Source organism: Talpa occidentalis, unplaced genomic scaffold, assembly GCF_014898055.3.
Source record: "Talpa occidentalis isolate TD23 unplaced genomic scaffold, MPIMG_talOcc4v2.1 talOcc4.12, whole genome shotgun sequence".
Taxonomy (NCBI): Eukaryota; Metazoa; Chordata; class Mammalia; order Eulipotyphla; family Talpidae; genus Talpa; species Talpa occidentalis.
Window position 1 is genome coordinate 47685267 of NW_023601212.1, and position 15019 is coordinate 47700285.

General features: G+C 54.8%; 1 protein-coding gene across 1 annotated transcript; it reads right to left on the reverse strand.

Moving 5' to 3' along the window:
* Positions 1-2385: 2385 nt before the first annotated feature.
* On the reverse strand, positions 2386-14856 carry COPE (COPI coat complex subunit epsilon). Its single transcript, XM_037506212.2, has 10 exons — positions 14654-14856; positions 10894-10956; positions 9384-9484; positions 7832-7984; positions 7252-7305; positions 6739-6820; positions 5206-5361; positions 3666-3734; positions 2712-2786; positions 2386-2601 (listed from the first exon to the last, which is right to left on the reverse strand). The coding sequence occupies exons 1-10, from the start codon at positions 14777-14779 to the stop codon at positions 2554-2556; spliced, it is 927 nt and encodes a 308-aa protein (XP_037362109.1). The 5' UTR covers positions 14780-14856; the 3' UTR covers positions 2386-2553.
* Positions 14857-15019: the final 163 nt, after the last annotated feature.

A 15019-nucleotide genomic window follows, 5' to 3' on the forward strand; every position in this document is an offset into this window, starting at 1 on the left:
GGCTGGATGCAGATGCAGCTTCATTGGGACCACACTTCCACTGTCCACTGACCAGACCCTGTGCCCCAAGCTGCAGCCATCACCTTTGCCTTCTAGGAAACCATCCTGGAACACTCGAGGTGCCTGGTGCAGGAGTCAGTGTCAACCTGAAGGGGCCAAAATGTCATCTGGCCAGTAGCCTGACTGGACCTCAGCTGCACAGGTGAAAACAGGAAGGGGACCCTCATCTTTCCTTCCTCACCATTTCTCCAGAACTGCAGCACTCCATGTTGGCTCCCCTTCAAATATTTCCTGATCTTGCCACTTCTCTGCACTTAGACATCCTCATGTGGCCATGGGTAACCTCCTGCCTCCTGCCTGGCATCCCTGCTTTCTCCTTACCCCAAGGAAGTCACATGGAGCCTGCCTTCCTCCTTCACTCACAGCCCTCCATGACTCCCACTGCTGAGTAAAAGCCCAGCCCTTCACTCAGAATCCCACATGACTACCGCCTCCTCTCACCCCCTCTGTTCCATCAACAATGGCCACCTTCATGTTCATCTTACACCTTGCACACGGTCCTGCCTCAGGGCCTGCCTCTTCCTTCTGCTTGGAATGCTGTTCTCCCAGATATGACAGGGCTCCTCCTTCACTAGTTTCAGACTTCACCTGTGTGATCCTGGGGACCTGAGGCCTCTCTGCAGCAAGTTAACACAGGTCTGCCTGGAAGGGGAGGGAGTGGGCACCCATGGTGAGGGGGATTCAGGCTGGATGCAGATGCAGCTTCATTGGGACCACACTTCCACTGTCCACTGACCAGACCCTGTGCCCCAAGCTGCAGCCATCACCTTTGCCTTCTAGGAAACCATCCTGGAACACTCAGTGTGCTTCCCTGATGCCCCCCATCATTCTGCCCTTTGGAAGTCTCCACCTTCCTACTCATTATTTTTGAATGTGTACTGTGTGGGCTGGGGTTTGCAAGGTCCAACTGGAAGCCAGGTGTGACTAATACCAAGGTCAACCTGGGGTGCAGGGTGTTGCTCAGGGGTCCCTGGCTGGCTGAACCTGCTCCCGCAGGTTCCATTGGGCCTGTGGACCAGTCCTGGGTCTTCCCATCCAGCACTATCTGGTTGCCATGACACCCATCAGTAATGGGAGAAGTGCCCTGCCCACTAGCCCCCTGTGCTGGTCCGGCCTCCAGTTTCAATTTGGCAGGTGTATACACAGCAGGGATGGAAAGTGGCTCCTGATGCTGGCAGCTGGGCCTGCAACTCCCAGGCTCATAGGCCCAGCAAGGGCCTACTGAGGTCCCAAGGGTGGCATCCTTTCTGGTCCTACCAGAGATGACAGGCCTCCTGGCTGATTGCATGGCTCCATGACCCTGACCGAGCCCCTGCTACAGTGGGGCCCTTGCCTTATGTCCTGTCCTGGCCAGCAGGGACTGGGGTCCAGGTGTTTTCTATTATCCAGATGATCAAGTCCAGGCCCACACTGGCACAAGGAAAACCACAGCCATGTCCAGCTCAGAGCCAGTGTGACCTCAGGGTCTTTTTTAAAATTTAAATATTTTATTTTATATAATTCTTACATCTTTTTTCATCTTTGCACAATGTATGCATTTTCGTTTTGGTTATATTCCCCATACAATTGCACCCCCCCTTATTTTGACTCTAGTCCTTCCTCTCCCCACCTCCCCCACCGCACCCGCCTCCAGTGTCTCTGGTTTATAGTTGCTTGTTGCTTTTGATTTTTACTTTGTATTGATTAGTTTTTTTCCTGGTCTCTTATTTAGGTTTTTTAAATTCCTGCTCCTCAGGGTCTTTGATGTGTTTGATAGGCTGTTTTTTTCTTGCTGCCCTAGAATGTGTCCTGGCAGCCCCTTGTTTGGTGGACAGTTTGAAGGTCACCTCCTCAAGAGACCAGCTATTGCCCCTCTCCTGCCCACTGACCTCCCGCCTTCATTGTCCAGCTTCCTCTTATCTCTCAGGGCAGGAAGCTCGGTGTGTCCACACAGGAGGTCTCCGTCTTGGCCGATGACTCACCACCTCCAGGCAGCAGTGAGGAGCGAGGGCTAGGGGGCTGACCTCACTCCCAAGAGGACTCTGCATATAACCTTCTCCCCGCCTGGCTGAGCCAAGCCGGAACACCCCCCACCCCTCAGGGTCCTGGGCTTCAATCCTGTGATTGTGATCTCTCTGTACCTATTTACCTGGATGCCAACTGGGCTCGAGGGGCACAGCTGTGCCACCTGCAGCTTAGCAGAACCAGGCAGCCACTTGAGGGTTGGGGTAGTTGGTGTAGCTACTCACAGACCCTGGTCCCCAGGTCCTCTCCCTATCCCAGAACAGCCCAGGGTCACACTACCCAGGACCCTTGTGTCAGTCCTGGTTCCCATGAGCACCACTCCGTCCCAGGTGGCCACAGCACACTTGAATTGGGTGGGTACATTCAGAATGGACATGTTTATTGACAGAAGTGGGACAAAGGGTGAAAAGGGAAGAGTGCTGGCGGGGAAGGCAACATGCCCAGCTTCGCCATCCCACAGCTCGGATTTGGTCAGGCATCTGGGTGGGCTCAGGCACTGGGGGCGTACTGAAGCACCAGTCGGTCAAAGTCGTTTTCCTTCAACAAGGGGGAGGGGATATGAGAGAGAGAGAGTCAGGTGAGTTCCAGGCTGTCCCTTGCCTGGCCTGGGGGGCTGGGCTGGAGACCAACCACTTGCATCGGCTCACCTTGGCCTGGTACTCCTTGATGAAGGGGTGGGACCTGTGAGCGTCCTTCAGCTGGGACAGGTAGCGGTTTGTCACCTGTGGGGGACGCAAGGGTCAATTAGTGAAATATGGGGACCCCCATGTTGGCCCTAAGCTACAGGATAGGGGAGGGAGGCACAAGGGATTCCAGCATATTCCAGGCAGGAGTCCTTGTCTCTCCCATCTCCTCCATCACCCTGGAGGCTCCTCATCCCACCACACCAGGGAATCAGTCTGATGACAGGCCCCTCAGGGTCAGGGAGTCCTGCTGGGAACACTGCCTGGTACAGAGCCCGCACCTGGGACACAGCTGGAGATGGCACTACAGGGTGCCTGGCCCTGGGAGAAGGCAAGGCCCGGGGGGACAGGGCTGAGGTGATGAGTTCTTTCTGGGCACAATATATGGAGGCCCCCTCCCCAAAGCTCTGGTGACTGGTACCTGGGTCCCAGGCAGAGCCCTTGATCCCAGCACAGTCCCCCCAGCCCCTGGTCCTGACGCCATCTGGCTGGCTGTCTCTGAGACAGGGAGTAGATTCTGGGGTGCATTGGAAAGCTGTCCGCCTAGTCCTGGGTCTGCCTGGATGGACTTCTACAAGGGACAAGTAACTGTCATGTGACCCTGGGTGAGCACCTAAGAGCAGAGTCTTTCCTGCAGCGACAGCTCCTCTGAATTCCCTTCCTCAGTCCTGTTGCCCACTCCCCACTGAGGTGCTCACGGGCCTCACCTGCTCATCTGTAGGATCCAAAAGAGCAGCTGAACTGTGATCCTGGTCAGGGTGGGGACCCTTTGGAAGATGGCAGCTGAGCCCCTATGGGGAGTGGGCTTCTACCCTGATCCTAGGCCAACCCCGAGACCCCCACCCACCCCAGGCTGGTAGGGGGAAGAAAGCGGGGAGAAGGTTGGGAAGCCCTCCTGAACCTGGCTGGGAGGCCTACCTCAGGGGGCTTGCCCAGGTGCTGTGATAGGACAATGAGGTTGACCAGCGTCTCCGGGTGGCCGCTGTCCTGGAAGAAGAGGAACATCGGGTGGGCAGAGTCAGTGCCTCCCACTCACCTGCTCCCCTTGTCTCAGGCAGGATGGCTCTGCTGCCTGGAAAGGGGCATGACCAGCACAAGGTCAGCCTCAGAGCTGGGGCTACAGGACCCAGAGTGCCTCACACAGGCTGCCCCGCCAGGCAGTGAGCTGGGAGCCCTCCCCTCCACCTTGAGGGGCAGCTTAGCTCCTGCCCTCCCTCTTCCCTGCACCAGCTGCATCTCCCTCACCCCAGCCTGTTTCCTCACCAGCAGTCAGGCAGCCAGTGCCCCCTTGCCTGCTACAATTTGGGACGGGTGTCTTTACAGTACAGATCTTGTAAAAACAGAGTCTGACCCAAGGTCTCCAGGCTACCACTGCCCAACCTCTACTGTGATGAAGTCCCAGGCCAGGGCAGATCTCACCCATCCCGCCTGTTCTCCAGGGGCCTGGGCAGGGAACCTCCAAGTTGCTGGGAATCTCCAAATGTGACCTTATCCTGCCAGGCCACACTGGGTTCAGGCTCAGGCACCAGGGAACCTCCGAGGGCTGCCTGGGCACTTGGGCAGATGCACCACTCAGGACAAGAGCTCACAGCAGTAGCTGTGGACAGCCCGGAAAGAAACAAGAACGGACACAAAAATCTCTGGAAGTTGACGGAAGGAGCTTGGGATACCCACATCATAGAGGCGGGCAAAACCGCAGGGCAGCTGCCAGCAGGAAGATGTTTCAGGGGACAAGAACAGCAGGGAGTCGTTTAACTGGGGACCCCACTGCTGGTCCTTCTGGGGAAGGGAGGGACATAACCTGGCAGAGATGCCCACCAGGTCAGGAGTTCCTGACTGGCCCTGACTGCAGAGGGCAGCTAAGCTGGATGGACCCTCTCAGATGGCATGGCCATGGGGGTCAGTGTGGGCAGGGCATGGCCTGGCAGGCGAGTTGGTACCACACATGCAGCCTAAGGACACCAGCAGAGACAGGGGGGCAGAGCTTTGCACCATGCCCATCTTTCATCAAAAACACAAAACAATGTTTCCCCCAAAATGGAAAAAGTTTTGATGTCTTTTCGGATTGTGAAGTAGCATGAAAGACCTCAGGTGTCATCAGTCAGGAGGCAGCTGTAGCCACCCCGAGAGGGTAGGCCCAAGGTCCCTTCTCTACTAGTTGGACAGTGTCCCTGTCTAAAGCTGGCCCTTGGTCATGAATGGTGGGTGTCTTAGACCAAGCAGGGACCCAGGTGAGAGGTGAGGCCAACGGGATCCTCCCATTTCCAAGAGAGGCTGAATCGGGACTTTCATTTAAAATCTTATCTTTTACCTGATTCACATTAAGTCCTGAAGTGGTCACATGGCAGGCCCATGGGGGCTCTGACCAGATCCTTCTGCCCGCTATACCCTGTAGCAAGCCTGTGCCCCATTACCTGCCTGCCCTGCCCAGGTGCCGAGGGCATGGGCCTAACCATACCTTGTCCAGCGCCTCCTGCAGGACACCCTCAGCGGCCTCCCACCGGCCCTGAGCCATGTGGCAGGCTGCCTGCCCGTTGAGCAGCAGCAGGGTAGACGAGCATTTGTCAGCCATCTCTTGGAAGATGTAGTAGGCATCCTGCAGCTTCTCACCACCCTGCGGGGACATTTCTGCCATCACAGCTGTCCTCTTGCTGCCTGGCCCAGTCCAGCCTGTGCCCTCACAGAACAGAACACCACCAGTGCAGTGTGGAGAGGGTCCTGGCATGGCTGGGCCTCACAAACACCCTGTGGGTGCCGCCCTTCCCTGTAGAGACCCCTGTGCATCCTGTGCTCTTCCAGAGCAGTGAAGTGGCACATGATAGCGATGGCCACCTGACACCTGGGTTCCCAAGCCCTTAATTTTTTAAAAAAGATTTATTTATGCATACAAGAACTGGGGTAAAGGCCAGAGGTGGGGGGGGATGTAAGAGGATTCACAAGAGACAGAGTGGGGAGCAGAACAGGCAGATTTACTGAAATAAACTGCTGAAGGGAGCAGCGGGTGAGATAGGAGAGGTCTGCTGTGCCATGTGGTTTCGCTCCCTGGCCGGGCATTGACTCGTGCTGCAGTGGCTACGGATAGCTTCATAGTGCTGACACTTAACCCCTTGCACCACCAGGGAGGTCCCGCAAGCCCTTAATTTATAGACATGGAAGCCTCAGCTTCCAGAGGGAGATGCAGCACAGGACACCAGGCTGAGTCACAGAGCCCCATTACCAGCAGCCCTGCTCTAACAGCCTGGTTCTAAATAGGAGATTCTGTCCCCTTCTAAAAGCACAGCATCACAGCCATAGGGGAGCCAGAGACTCAGCAGGGCTCATGAAAACAAACCAGGCTGCTGGAATGAGCTGTCAGGGTCTGTCCACTAACTGGATGGGTACTGGACACCAGCCTGGGGAGGCCCTGGCTCCCAGGACAGTGCCTGCAGATGGGGAACGCATCTCAAAAGGCCCAAACAAAAGAGTGGCTCAGAAAAAGGAAGCCAAATGGCAAAGCCAAAAAAGGGGCTGTTGCCAAGAGAGCAAGATGTTCAGGCATGGGGTAGATGGGGGCTGGGCTCAGGAATGGTGCCACGGGACACCCGCACCCATTCTGCGCCAGAAGCGAGAGGGTGCACAGCTAGGCTGCTTTGGTTGGGAGAAGAATTTGCAAGGAAATGCTCGCTGTGTCTGGTCCCAGAGTTCCCAGTTCATTCCTGCGGGCTCTGGCCAAGCCCCTCAGCTAGGAGCAGCCCTGAAGAGGGTTGAGGCTGAGCCAAGGGGACATGGGCAGGGGCCCTGCAGCCTGAGGAGCTCCTTTAGGAATGAATCCCTGGCCCCAAAGGAAGCAGCAGGTCCAGCAAGTCCATGGAACAACTTCCCCCACTTCCCCGCCCCGCCACAACCACCCAATACAAACACATTGTTCAGGAGCAGTTGGGGTGGGGGAGACCTCCCACCTTCACTCTAAGGTGCCTACCCACACCCTACCCCGACCCAGGTCTGGGCTCACCACAGCCAGGTTGACCCAGGCAGTAGCCAGCTGCGTGAGGGTGGCATCCTCATCCTGGTCCTGCATCTTCTTCAGCTCCTTCCTGGGGCAGAGAAGTGGGAGAGGGCCGAGTGGTCAATGTTGACCCAGCCATCATCCCCCAAGTTCTTCCCCCTCATCTTACTCATGAGGTCTCAGGATGTGGAGCTCTGGCCCAGCTGCCTTGTCCCTCTGTTGCACGCCACCCTTCACCCTCTCCATCCACTCAACCCTGCAGAACAGGCCCAGCCACCTGCCTCACTGAAGGAAACTAAGGCACAGATGGCACCACCCCTCATTCTCTAGGTAACACCCTACAGAAAAGGACAAGTGAGTGGTACGCCACCTGGAGGGACTGGGATAAATTGGAAAAACAACTGAGGCACCAATACTCAGAGCCTGTCTTCTGAAAGAGACAAACTGGCCTGGTCTCTGCTCAGACATCCCCATGCGTGGCCTGTCCATAGTTCCTGTGGGGTAGAGGGGAGAACTCACCGGGCCAGGTCCAGGCGGTCCAGCTTCAGCAGAATCTGCACCATCATGGCCATACTGCAGGATAAGGCAGTCAGTCAGTGGGCCCATTCCCCACACTACCCGCCGCCAGGGCTCATTCCACGTGGGTGCCACCTTCCTATAACCCTTGCAAAGGGGCTGCTGATAATCTGAGTGCAGATTCCAGGTCCCTGGCCATTCCCTGGCCGCTCTTCTGCCTGTACCACACTCTCCTTTCCCTGGGCAGTCACAGATGCAGTGCTGTGAAGAGGGTGGCATGTTGGGAGCAGAGCTCATCCCCCAGTTCTGCTTTCATCGGCCCCAGAGAGGAGCCAATGGCAGACAGAGGTGCTTCTGCTCTATAGTAAGGAACAAAGAATTTTACCCCGAGCACCATGTCCCTGGAGCAATGGCCCAACCCTGCAGAAAGGAGTCTGCGGGGTGCAAAGCAGAGCTGCCAGCTCAATAGCAACCCTCCCACCCCCATCTCCATGACAACTGCCAACAAAGTCTGAGATGCCTAGAGACATGAGAAGACACTTGCCACTCCAGGTTGTACCCCCAATAAAGAGGGAACACTCACCACTCCAGGCTGTCTCCCTGGTGCAGGGCACGTAGGGCGGCATCAGGATTCTGGTCATGGAAGTAGATGGAAGCAGCCATCAGCAGGAAGGTGGTATTTGTGACATCCACACTCCTGCTCATCTCCCGGTCCAGCTCAGCGACTATTGAATCCCTGCAAAGCATGGTAGTCTCAGCGAGCAGATGGGCCCAGAGATGGTGAGTCAGCCCACTGGAGGTGCACAGCAGCAGCAGGCAGAATTGGCTAACTGCTGACCTGCTGGGTGCTGACCTCCCCACCCCCACTAGGCACTCTTAGCCCCAAGCAATCAGAAAAATGCAGCGGGAAGATGTGATGTAGAAGGTATCACATACCACCTCTGCCCAGGCTTTGCATTCCTGGTCCTCAGCACTTGGGGTGTGGTACCCCAATGTCCTGAACATGGAGGATGGCCTGACTCATCCTCAGTGGCACTACAATGGAGCCATGAGGTTGTGTGAGTCACCTGTACACAAAAGCTGCTGTTCAGGGTTCATTTTCTACGAATGTGTATTTGTTGTGCAGGGCGTTGAGGTCTGGGGGCCAAGTATGTATATAAAAGGGTCCCTGGAGGGCAGGACATGCCCATCCCCATCTTTGTGTCCACCAAGGAGGTGCCCAGTGTATATGACTTCAATTCTGAGCATGTGTCTTGCTCTGCATGTGACATTGCACAGGGTTACACAGGGTTGGTGTGAGGAGCCCCTAGGCCACCCATGCAGCTTCCTGCCGGGTTCCGCACACACGCCACTACTGTTCTGTGATGTCAGTGTCATGACTGCAACATGAAGCCATCATCTTCACAGGGTCTGGCACTTTCTCCACCACTTGCCTGCTGAGCAGACCTGGGGGCAGCATGTGGCTGCAGGATGGACACACTGACAGCTGCCTGCTCCCCTGAGCATCTGCCCTATGCAATTCTCTGGAGCACTCTTCGAGGGCCCAGCTTCCCACCCCTTTCTAAGCAGAAGGGGGCTGACCAGCTGGAATGGAATGTAGAGGGAACCTGCTAGGTTGTGCCAGGTACCCCGCACAGAGGCAGGTGGCATGGCTCCCATCTTCAGAGTCGTGAGCTAATACGCCCCTGGGTGAGCATCTGACCAATAAGACCACAGCCTGTACGAATGCCCAGAGGTCCACCTGAGACTGGTAGGGTTGTACTATGTGCTGTCACAGGTGCCCACAGAGGAGTCAAGCACAGAGCAACCTGTGGGGTCTTAGGGCCCCAGAGCCCCGACCCCCACCTCCCCTGTGACAATCGCTGGTCTGCAGCTCAGGGTGGACATCCAGCCCAGGGTGAGGATTTGGAGTGTCTCTGCCCACCCTCCACCTTGGCCCCCCACACTCTGGAGATGCTTCCACAGGCTGACCTTTAACCTGTGGGCATTCTCTAAGGACATCTGCACTCATGTCCCTGCCCCTACCCCCCTCCCACCCCTTTGAAGCTGGTCCTTCACTGCTCTCCACTGTATGCGTACAGGAGATAGAAGAAGGTGAGGGACAAGGAGGTAGAACACCCACCCTCCCCCCTCACCTCTGGCTCTCATTGGCCAGGTATTCAGCAAACATGCGCACAGCCTGGAGCTCTGGAGCTGAAGAGGGCTTGATTTCATCCAGGACCACTCCAAACTTTCTCTGTGAGAACAAGTACACGGTCAGTGCAGTTCCCTGCAGGATCTCTGCCATCAGTCCCAAAACGCATGCCCTGGGGGAGGCCCAACACCTGAGGCAAGTGCCCACTACTGTATGGACCCCTCAGTCACTGGATGCCATTCCACCAAAGGCCCCCTTGGGTCACACTGCCCACTATCCTAGCTGACGACCTGAAGGGTTACTGTCCAGACTCCAGTGAGGTGACAGGGTCCTGGGAAATAATAAAGCAAAACACACACCTGACAGAACCTCTGCGCTGAAACCAGATAGTGCCAGTGGTTCCTCTGAGAAGGGCCTGGAGTCAGGGGCCTACTTCTCACTGAGTTCTTCCTACATTGTCAGGGTTATTACTGCTACACACAGGTGTTTGTTTGTTTGTTTGTTTATTTAATTTAAAGACTTATTCATTTATGCATACAAGAACTGGGGTATATAGGCCAGAGGTGTGGGGGGTGAGAGGATTCACCAGAGACAGAGCGGGGAACAGAACAGGCAGACTGACTGAAATACACTGCTGAGGGGAGCAGCGGGCGAGATAGGAGAGGTCTGCTGTGCCATGTGGGTAGCTCCCTGGCCGGGGATTGAACTTGTGCAGCAGTGGCTGTAGATAGCTTCATAGGTTGCATCTTAACCCCTTGCAACACCATGGAGGCCCTGTTTATTTTTTTAAAGTTCATGTACAAGGTATGTGCATAGACATGTGTGCACATACACATGAACGCATCCCAAGGAGTTTCCCGCCACATCACATGTGCTGTCCAGGCCTGAGTTTTTACCCTGAGGCTGAGGAAGCATTAACTGGGACCCTGTCAGGTACTAGAACACCCTGCAGAGAAAGAGGTGGGAGGAACCCTGCAAGGCTACCAGAGCCTGGAGATAGGGGCAGCTCCAAGAACAACACTTGGGGACAAGGCAGATAGAATACTGGGTCTGGGGGAGCCAGGCGGGCACATTCAGCCCTGCTTGTACCACCTGGGTGTCTTTAGAGAAAGAGGAGGCCTTCTTGGCATCTCATGAGGGCAACAATGCAATTTAAAGGCCCTGGTGTCTACCGTGAATTATGGACTAGCTAACAATACTGTCCTTACAGGTGCAGTGGCTGTAACAAAGCACCCGCTCAGGTAACACAAGAAGTTGCCTTCTCATGGGGGTGGCAGTGGGGGGTTTCTGTTACTGTTGTGTAAACCCAACACCACGCTAAATAAGATCTACCCATCAGGTAAAAGAGAATAGTAAGAAATCCTGGCACTGTCCCTCTGGCCTGGCATTCCAGAACTCTGGGGACATGACCTATCTACTTGGGATGACCACACCAGCTGCTCATGGTCCTGGGCCCACTCTTCTTGTTCCCCTCACCAGGCATGTAGAGCCCTGACCCTGTCCACACTCACCTGTGCCAGGTATGCCCTGTACAGGAAGATGTCCCTTTCCACGTCTCTCTCTGGACTGGATGGCTGTGGAAATAGAGGCAGGTCAGGACTCAGGGACCCTTGTATGGACAGGTCCTCAGAGGTAGGGCCCAGCTGCCCTAGTGGAGTCCCAAGCCTGGCTCCTGAAACTGCCTTGTGACTTCCCCCCCACACATACACCACCCTGGGAAGGAGGCCCCATCAGCACCTGTCTGTGCAGTGAGGAACAGGCCCCTACAGCTGCCATGGCCACTCTGTTCATACAGCAAGAGGCAGGGTGGAACTCAGGCCTCAACCTCACGACCGCCGGGTGCAGCGGATCAAACTGCCACTGTCCAAAAGTGTGTGTGGTCAGGGTGTTTGAAGGAAGTACCCCATGCTGGGTCAGCAACAGTCTGAAGGTAGGTGGGGAGGCTGGAGCACAGACAGGGCTCAGGAAGACACTTGAGAGAACTTTCTGTGGCAAATACTTCTACACATCTTGTTTCTGACCTGCTCTTGCTCCAAAAAGCTTTCTTTAAACATGACAAACAAGAGACATGGTTTGCCTCCCTCAGGGGACTTTTCTGTAGAGTTGGCAGGGCTACCCTGGTACAATGACATCTGTACCCAACCAGACCAAGGCCAAATCCCAGGGAAATAGCCCACGGCTCATGCCCTCAGCCCAGCCACTACGCAGGGCCAAGAAGTGGGAGTTACTGTGAGGAAGCCCTGGCCAGACCAAAAGGCTGCAGGCAGGCAGGGGCCCTTTCTCAGGGGCACAATTTCAATTGAGGGCACAGGCACTCCAGCAGCCTTCAAACCATGGGCCCCAGGAAAGCAAACAATGGGGCAGCTGGTCCAGCAACTAGGGCACAGGGACAAAGGGTCGAGGAATTGACAACTGGGAGTCCATCGGGACTGCCCTTCTGCTCACTGAGCCAGCCCTCTTCTCTCCAGCCTGAGAGGGGTGAGGGCAGCGACTATGTCCTCCCAGGCCCAACACTGCCTCAAATGAGAAGCCTGGCTCCTGGCCCTGATCTGACAGGTCAACTTCACCCTAGGGTACCAGCAGCTTGCTCTAGCCTTGGTGGCCAGGCTGGGGATCTGTACATAAATAACCTTCAAATAGCCCTCATATGTGGGCATTGATGAGGACAAACGACCTGCAGTTGTATCTCCAGAAGCTTGGCAGGCAGCAGTTTCAGCCCCACCCCCATCAAAGTACCGGGAGACTCATGTACCATTTCAGGTGGATGCTGTGTTCCCCATCCCTGATGGCAGGACTGCCCCCAGTCCCCACTGGGTGCTCCTGTACTACTCCAGTGGCTCAGAGGTGTTGTGAGGCCTGAGGACAAGGGGTACTGCCCAGGGAGGACAGCGATGGGGCCAGGAGTCACATCCCTTCACTCTGCTGCCCATGTGGCCATTGGTCCCTGGACACACTGGACAGCAAGCTCCTTGAGGCTTTTTTCACTGCTTCATCCCCAACACTTGGATACTGCCTGCCATCTTGTGGGCACTTAAGAAAAGTGACAAACAGTGACATGGTGATGATCAACGGCAATGATACATCATGTGTTTGACCAGGTGTTACCTATTGAAGTTGCTGGGAGCTGATGAATGAACTCCCACAAACTGAAACCCAAGTATCTTCGCTCTGGAGACCAGACTTCCAAAACCCGGGTGTTGGCGGGACCATGTTCCCACCAATGGCCCCATAGGAAGACCCTTCCTACCTCTCTCAGCCCCTGGGATTGCAAGCATGCCCATCCTTGGTGTGGAGTGTGCCATCACTCCAATCTGCCCTCACCTTCTCTGTGCCTGAAACTTTTTGTTCCCCTTATCTTAGAAAGATGCTTACAGTGGGATTTCGAGCCCATCCTAAATCCTAGCTGATCTCCAGAGACCCTTCACTTAACTATTATGCCAGCAAAAACTCCCTTCCCAAATAAGTCACACACATGGTGGATGTTATCTTTTTAAGATACCATTCCATGCAGCACAGAATGCCTGAGGCTTAGTCAGAGTTAGCTCTGAGGACCAGAGTTAAATTGCACTGAGTGTCTCAGCAGGGACCCATCCATTCTTCTGATGCACTGAGGCAGCACCTAGGCTTAGGACCAGAGCACCCTCACCATGTGACCAAAGAGGGGACAGGTTGTGCTCAGAGGCTGGCCATGGCATGCCCCCAGCCAGGGTGACTTTGGCCTGGTTTCTCTCTCTTCCTTTTCTGTCATTCCCTGTACAGAAGGTAATGGTGGTTCTTTCAGTGAGGACATAACGTTTGCAGATTATGACAAGAGAAGATTCAGAGTCATTGCTATGATGTAAGGAAAAGAGATACATGGCAAAAGTTGCAAGATGGAATGTGAATGTAACGCTAGAGCTCATTATGACTCTACCGAGTTAGGTGGCATCATTCCCATTTGACAGGAGGTGAAACTGAGGCTCGTAGACACACAGTACAGTGATAGCCCTGGCTAAGGAAAGAACACAGAGGAGGCAGGAGAGAATTGGAGAGAAGTCCCTAAGAGCTAAGGTGGCACGCTATGGTAAGTCAGGAAAGTTGGATTCCTCTCCAGAACCTCCAGAAAGGACTCAGTAGACCAATACCTTGATTTTAGCCTGGAGCATGCTACGTCAGACTTCTGACCTACAGAAACTGTAAAATAATAAATTTGTGCCATCTTAAGCAGTTGTTTATTATCATAGAGGCATTGGAAAACCAATACAATGGTGCAAATGTTACCTCAACAAATCCTCAGACTCTTTACGTCTGAGATTTCATTCCCATCATATGCTCAGGAATCCAGGCACACTGCCAAAGACAGAGGCATGGAAAGCAAGCCTTCTCTACTTCAGAGTCCAAATTCCTCTCAAGCTGACTCTGTGAAGATGTCTGCCACTCCCTTGCTTGTGCTCCCATGGCCTTCTGCACCTTCAAAATAACATCCAAACCTCTGCCGTGAGTCTGCCCGCCCCTTTTACCACCCCCCCCCAAGACCCTGCCATATTCACAGCTCTTAAAAATATTCCAGCACCTCACTCTCAAAATGAAAGTAACATCCATGCCTCTCCCTAAAAGGCAAAGGACCCTGCCACCCAACCAGTGCTGGCTGGGCTCTGCTCTCAAACAACCGAGTTCCTTCCCACCATTTTCCACCAAACTTCCTGACTTCTTGTTTATTTACTGTCAAACCTCCCTTTCAAAGATAAGTTTCCAAGGGATCTGGAAGTTTTGCCTATTTTGTCACTGCTGTGCATCCAGCACGAATACATTGCCTGACCACGGAGATGCTCAATCAGGAATGAATTAATAGGCAAGGTTGGGACAAAATAACCGGCACAAGGGATCAGGGTAAGATCTGGGAAGTCATTACTGTCTCCCGCGTCGGTGTTCTCATCGGTAAAACGAGGACAAACAACAGCTCCTACTTCGCGGGTACTGCGGATTCGGCAGCAAAGTGTAGGCGGTGAACAAAAGTTATTGCTATCACTACTGCAAGTGGTACAAACGCCTCCCTCACCCAAATGCCTCTCAGGGCACAGAGGAAGCGCACTCCGAGAAGGGTGACAAACTGTTATAGATACGCGTTCTGTCATGGCACAAAAACAATTCCTAGCCGTGTTCTGAAGAAATACGCGGGGGAACCGCCGAGACGAGACCAGAAAGGTTTTAAATGAGAGCACGACCGGCGGCTACCAGGGAGCATCCTATGCCAGCGCCCCCCAGAGGCCCCCCTCCCCCGAACGGCCCCACCTTCACCCGCTGAGCCTCGTTGATGCACTGCTGGTAGCTGCCGATATAGAAGGCATTCTTTACATCGAATAGTTCGTCCACCTCCCCGGAGCCTCCAGAAACTGGACCTGGGGCAGGAGGTGCCATATCGCTGCCTTCACACTCCCCTCTTCCGGAGGGACACGTCAACGGAAGGAGGGAGCTACCGCGCAGCACGCCGGGAAATGTAGTTTACTCGTTCCCCGATGGCTGGCGACCAACCAATGGGAGACCCTTAATAGAAAGTAAAGGGGAGGGTGCCGCAAGTACGGCTCGCAGGGCGTCTCGGGAATTGTAGTTCGATTAGATTCTGCGAGCAAAAGGGATTCCGGGAAACAGGGTGAGGCT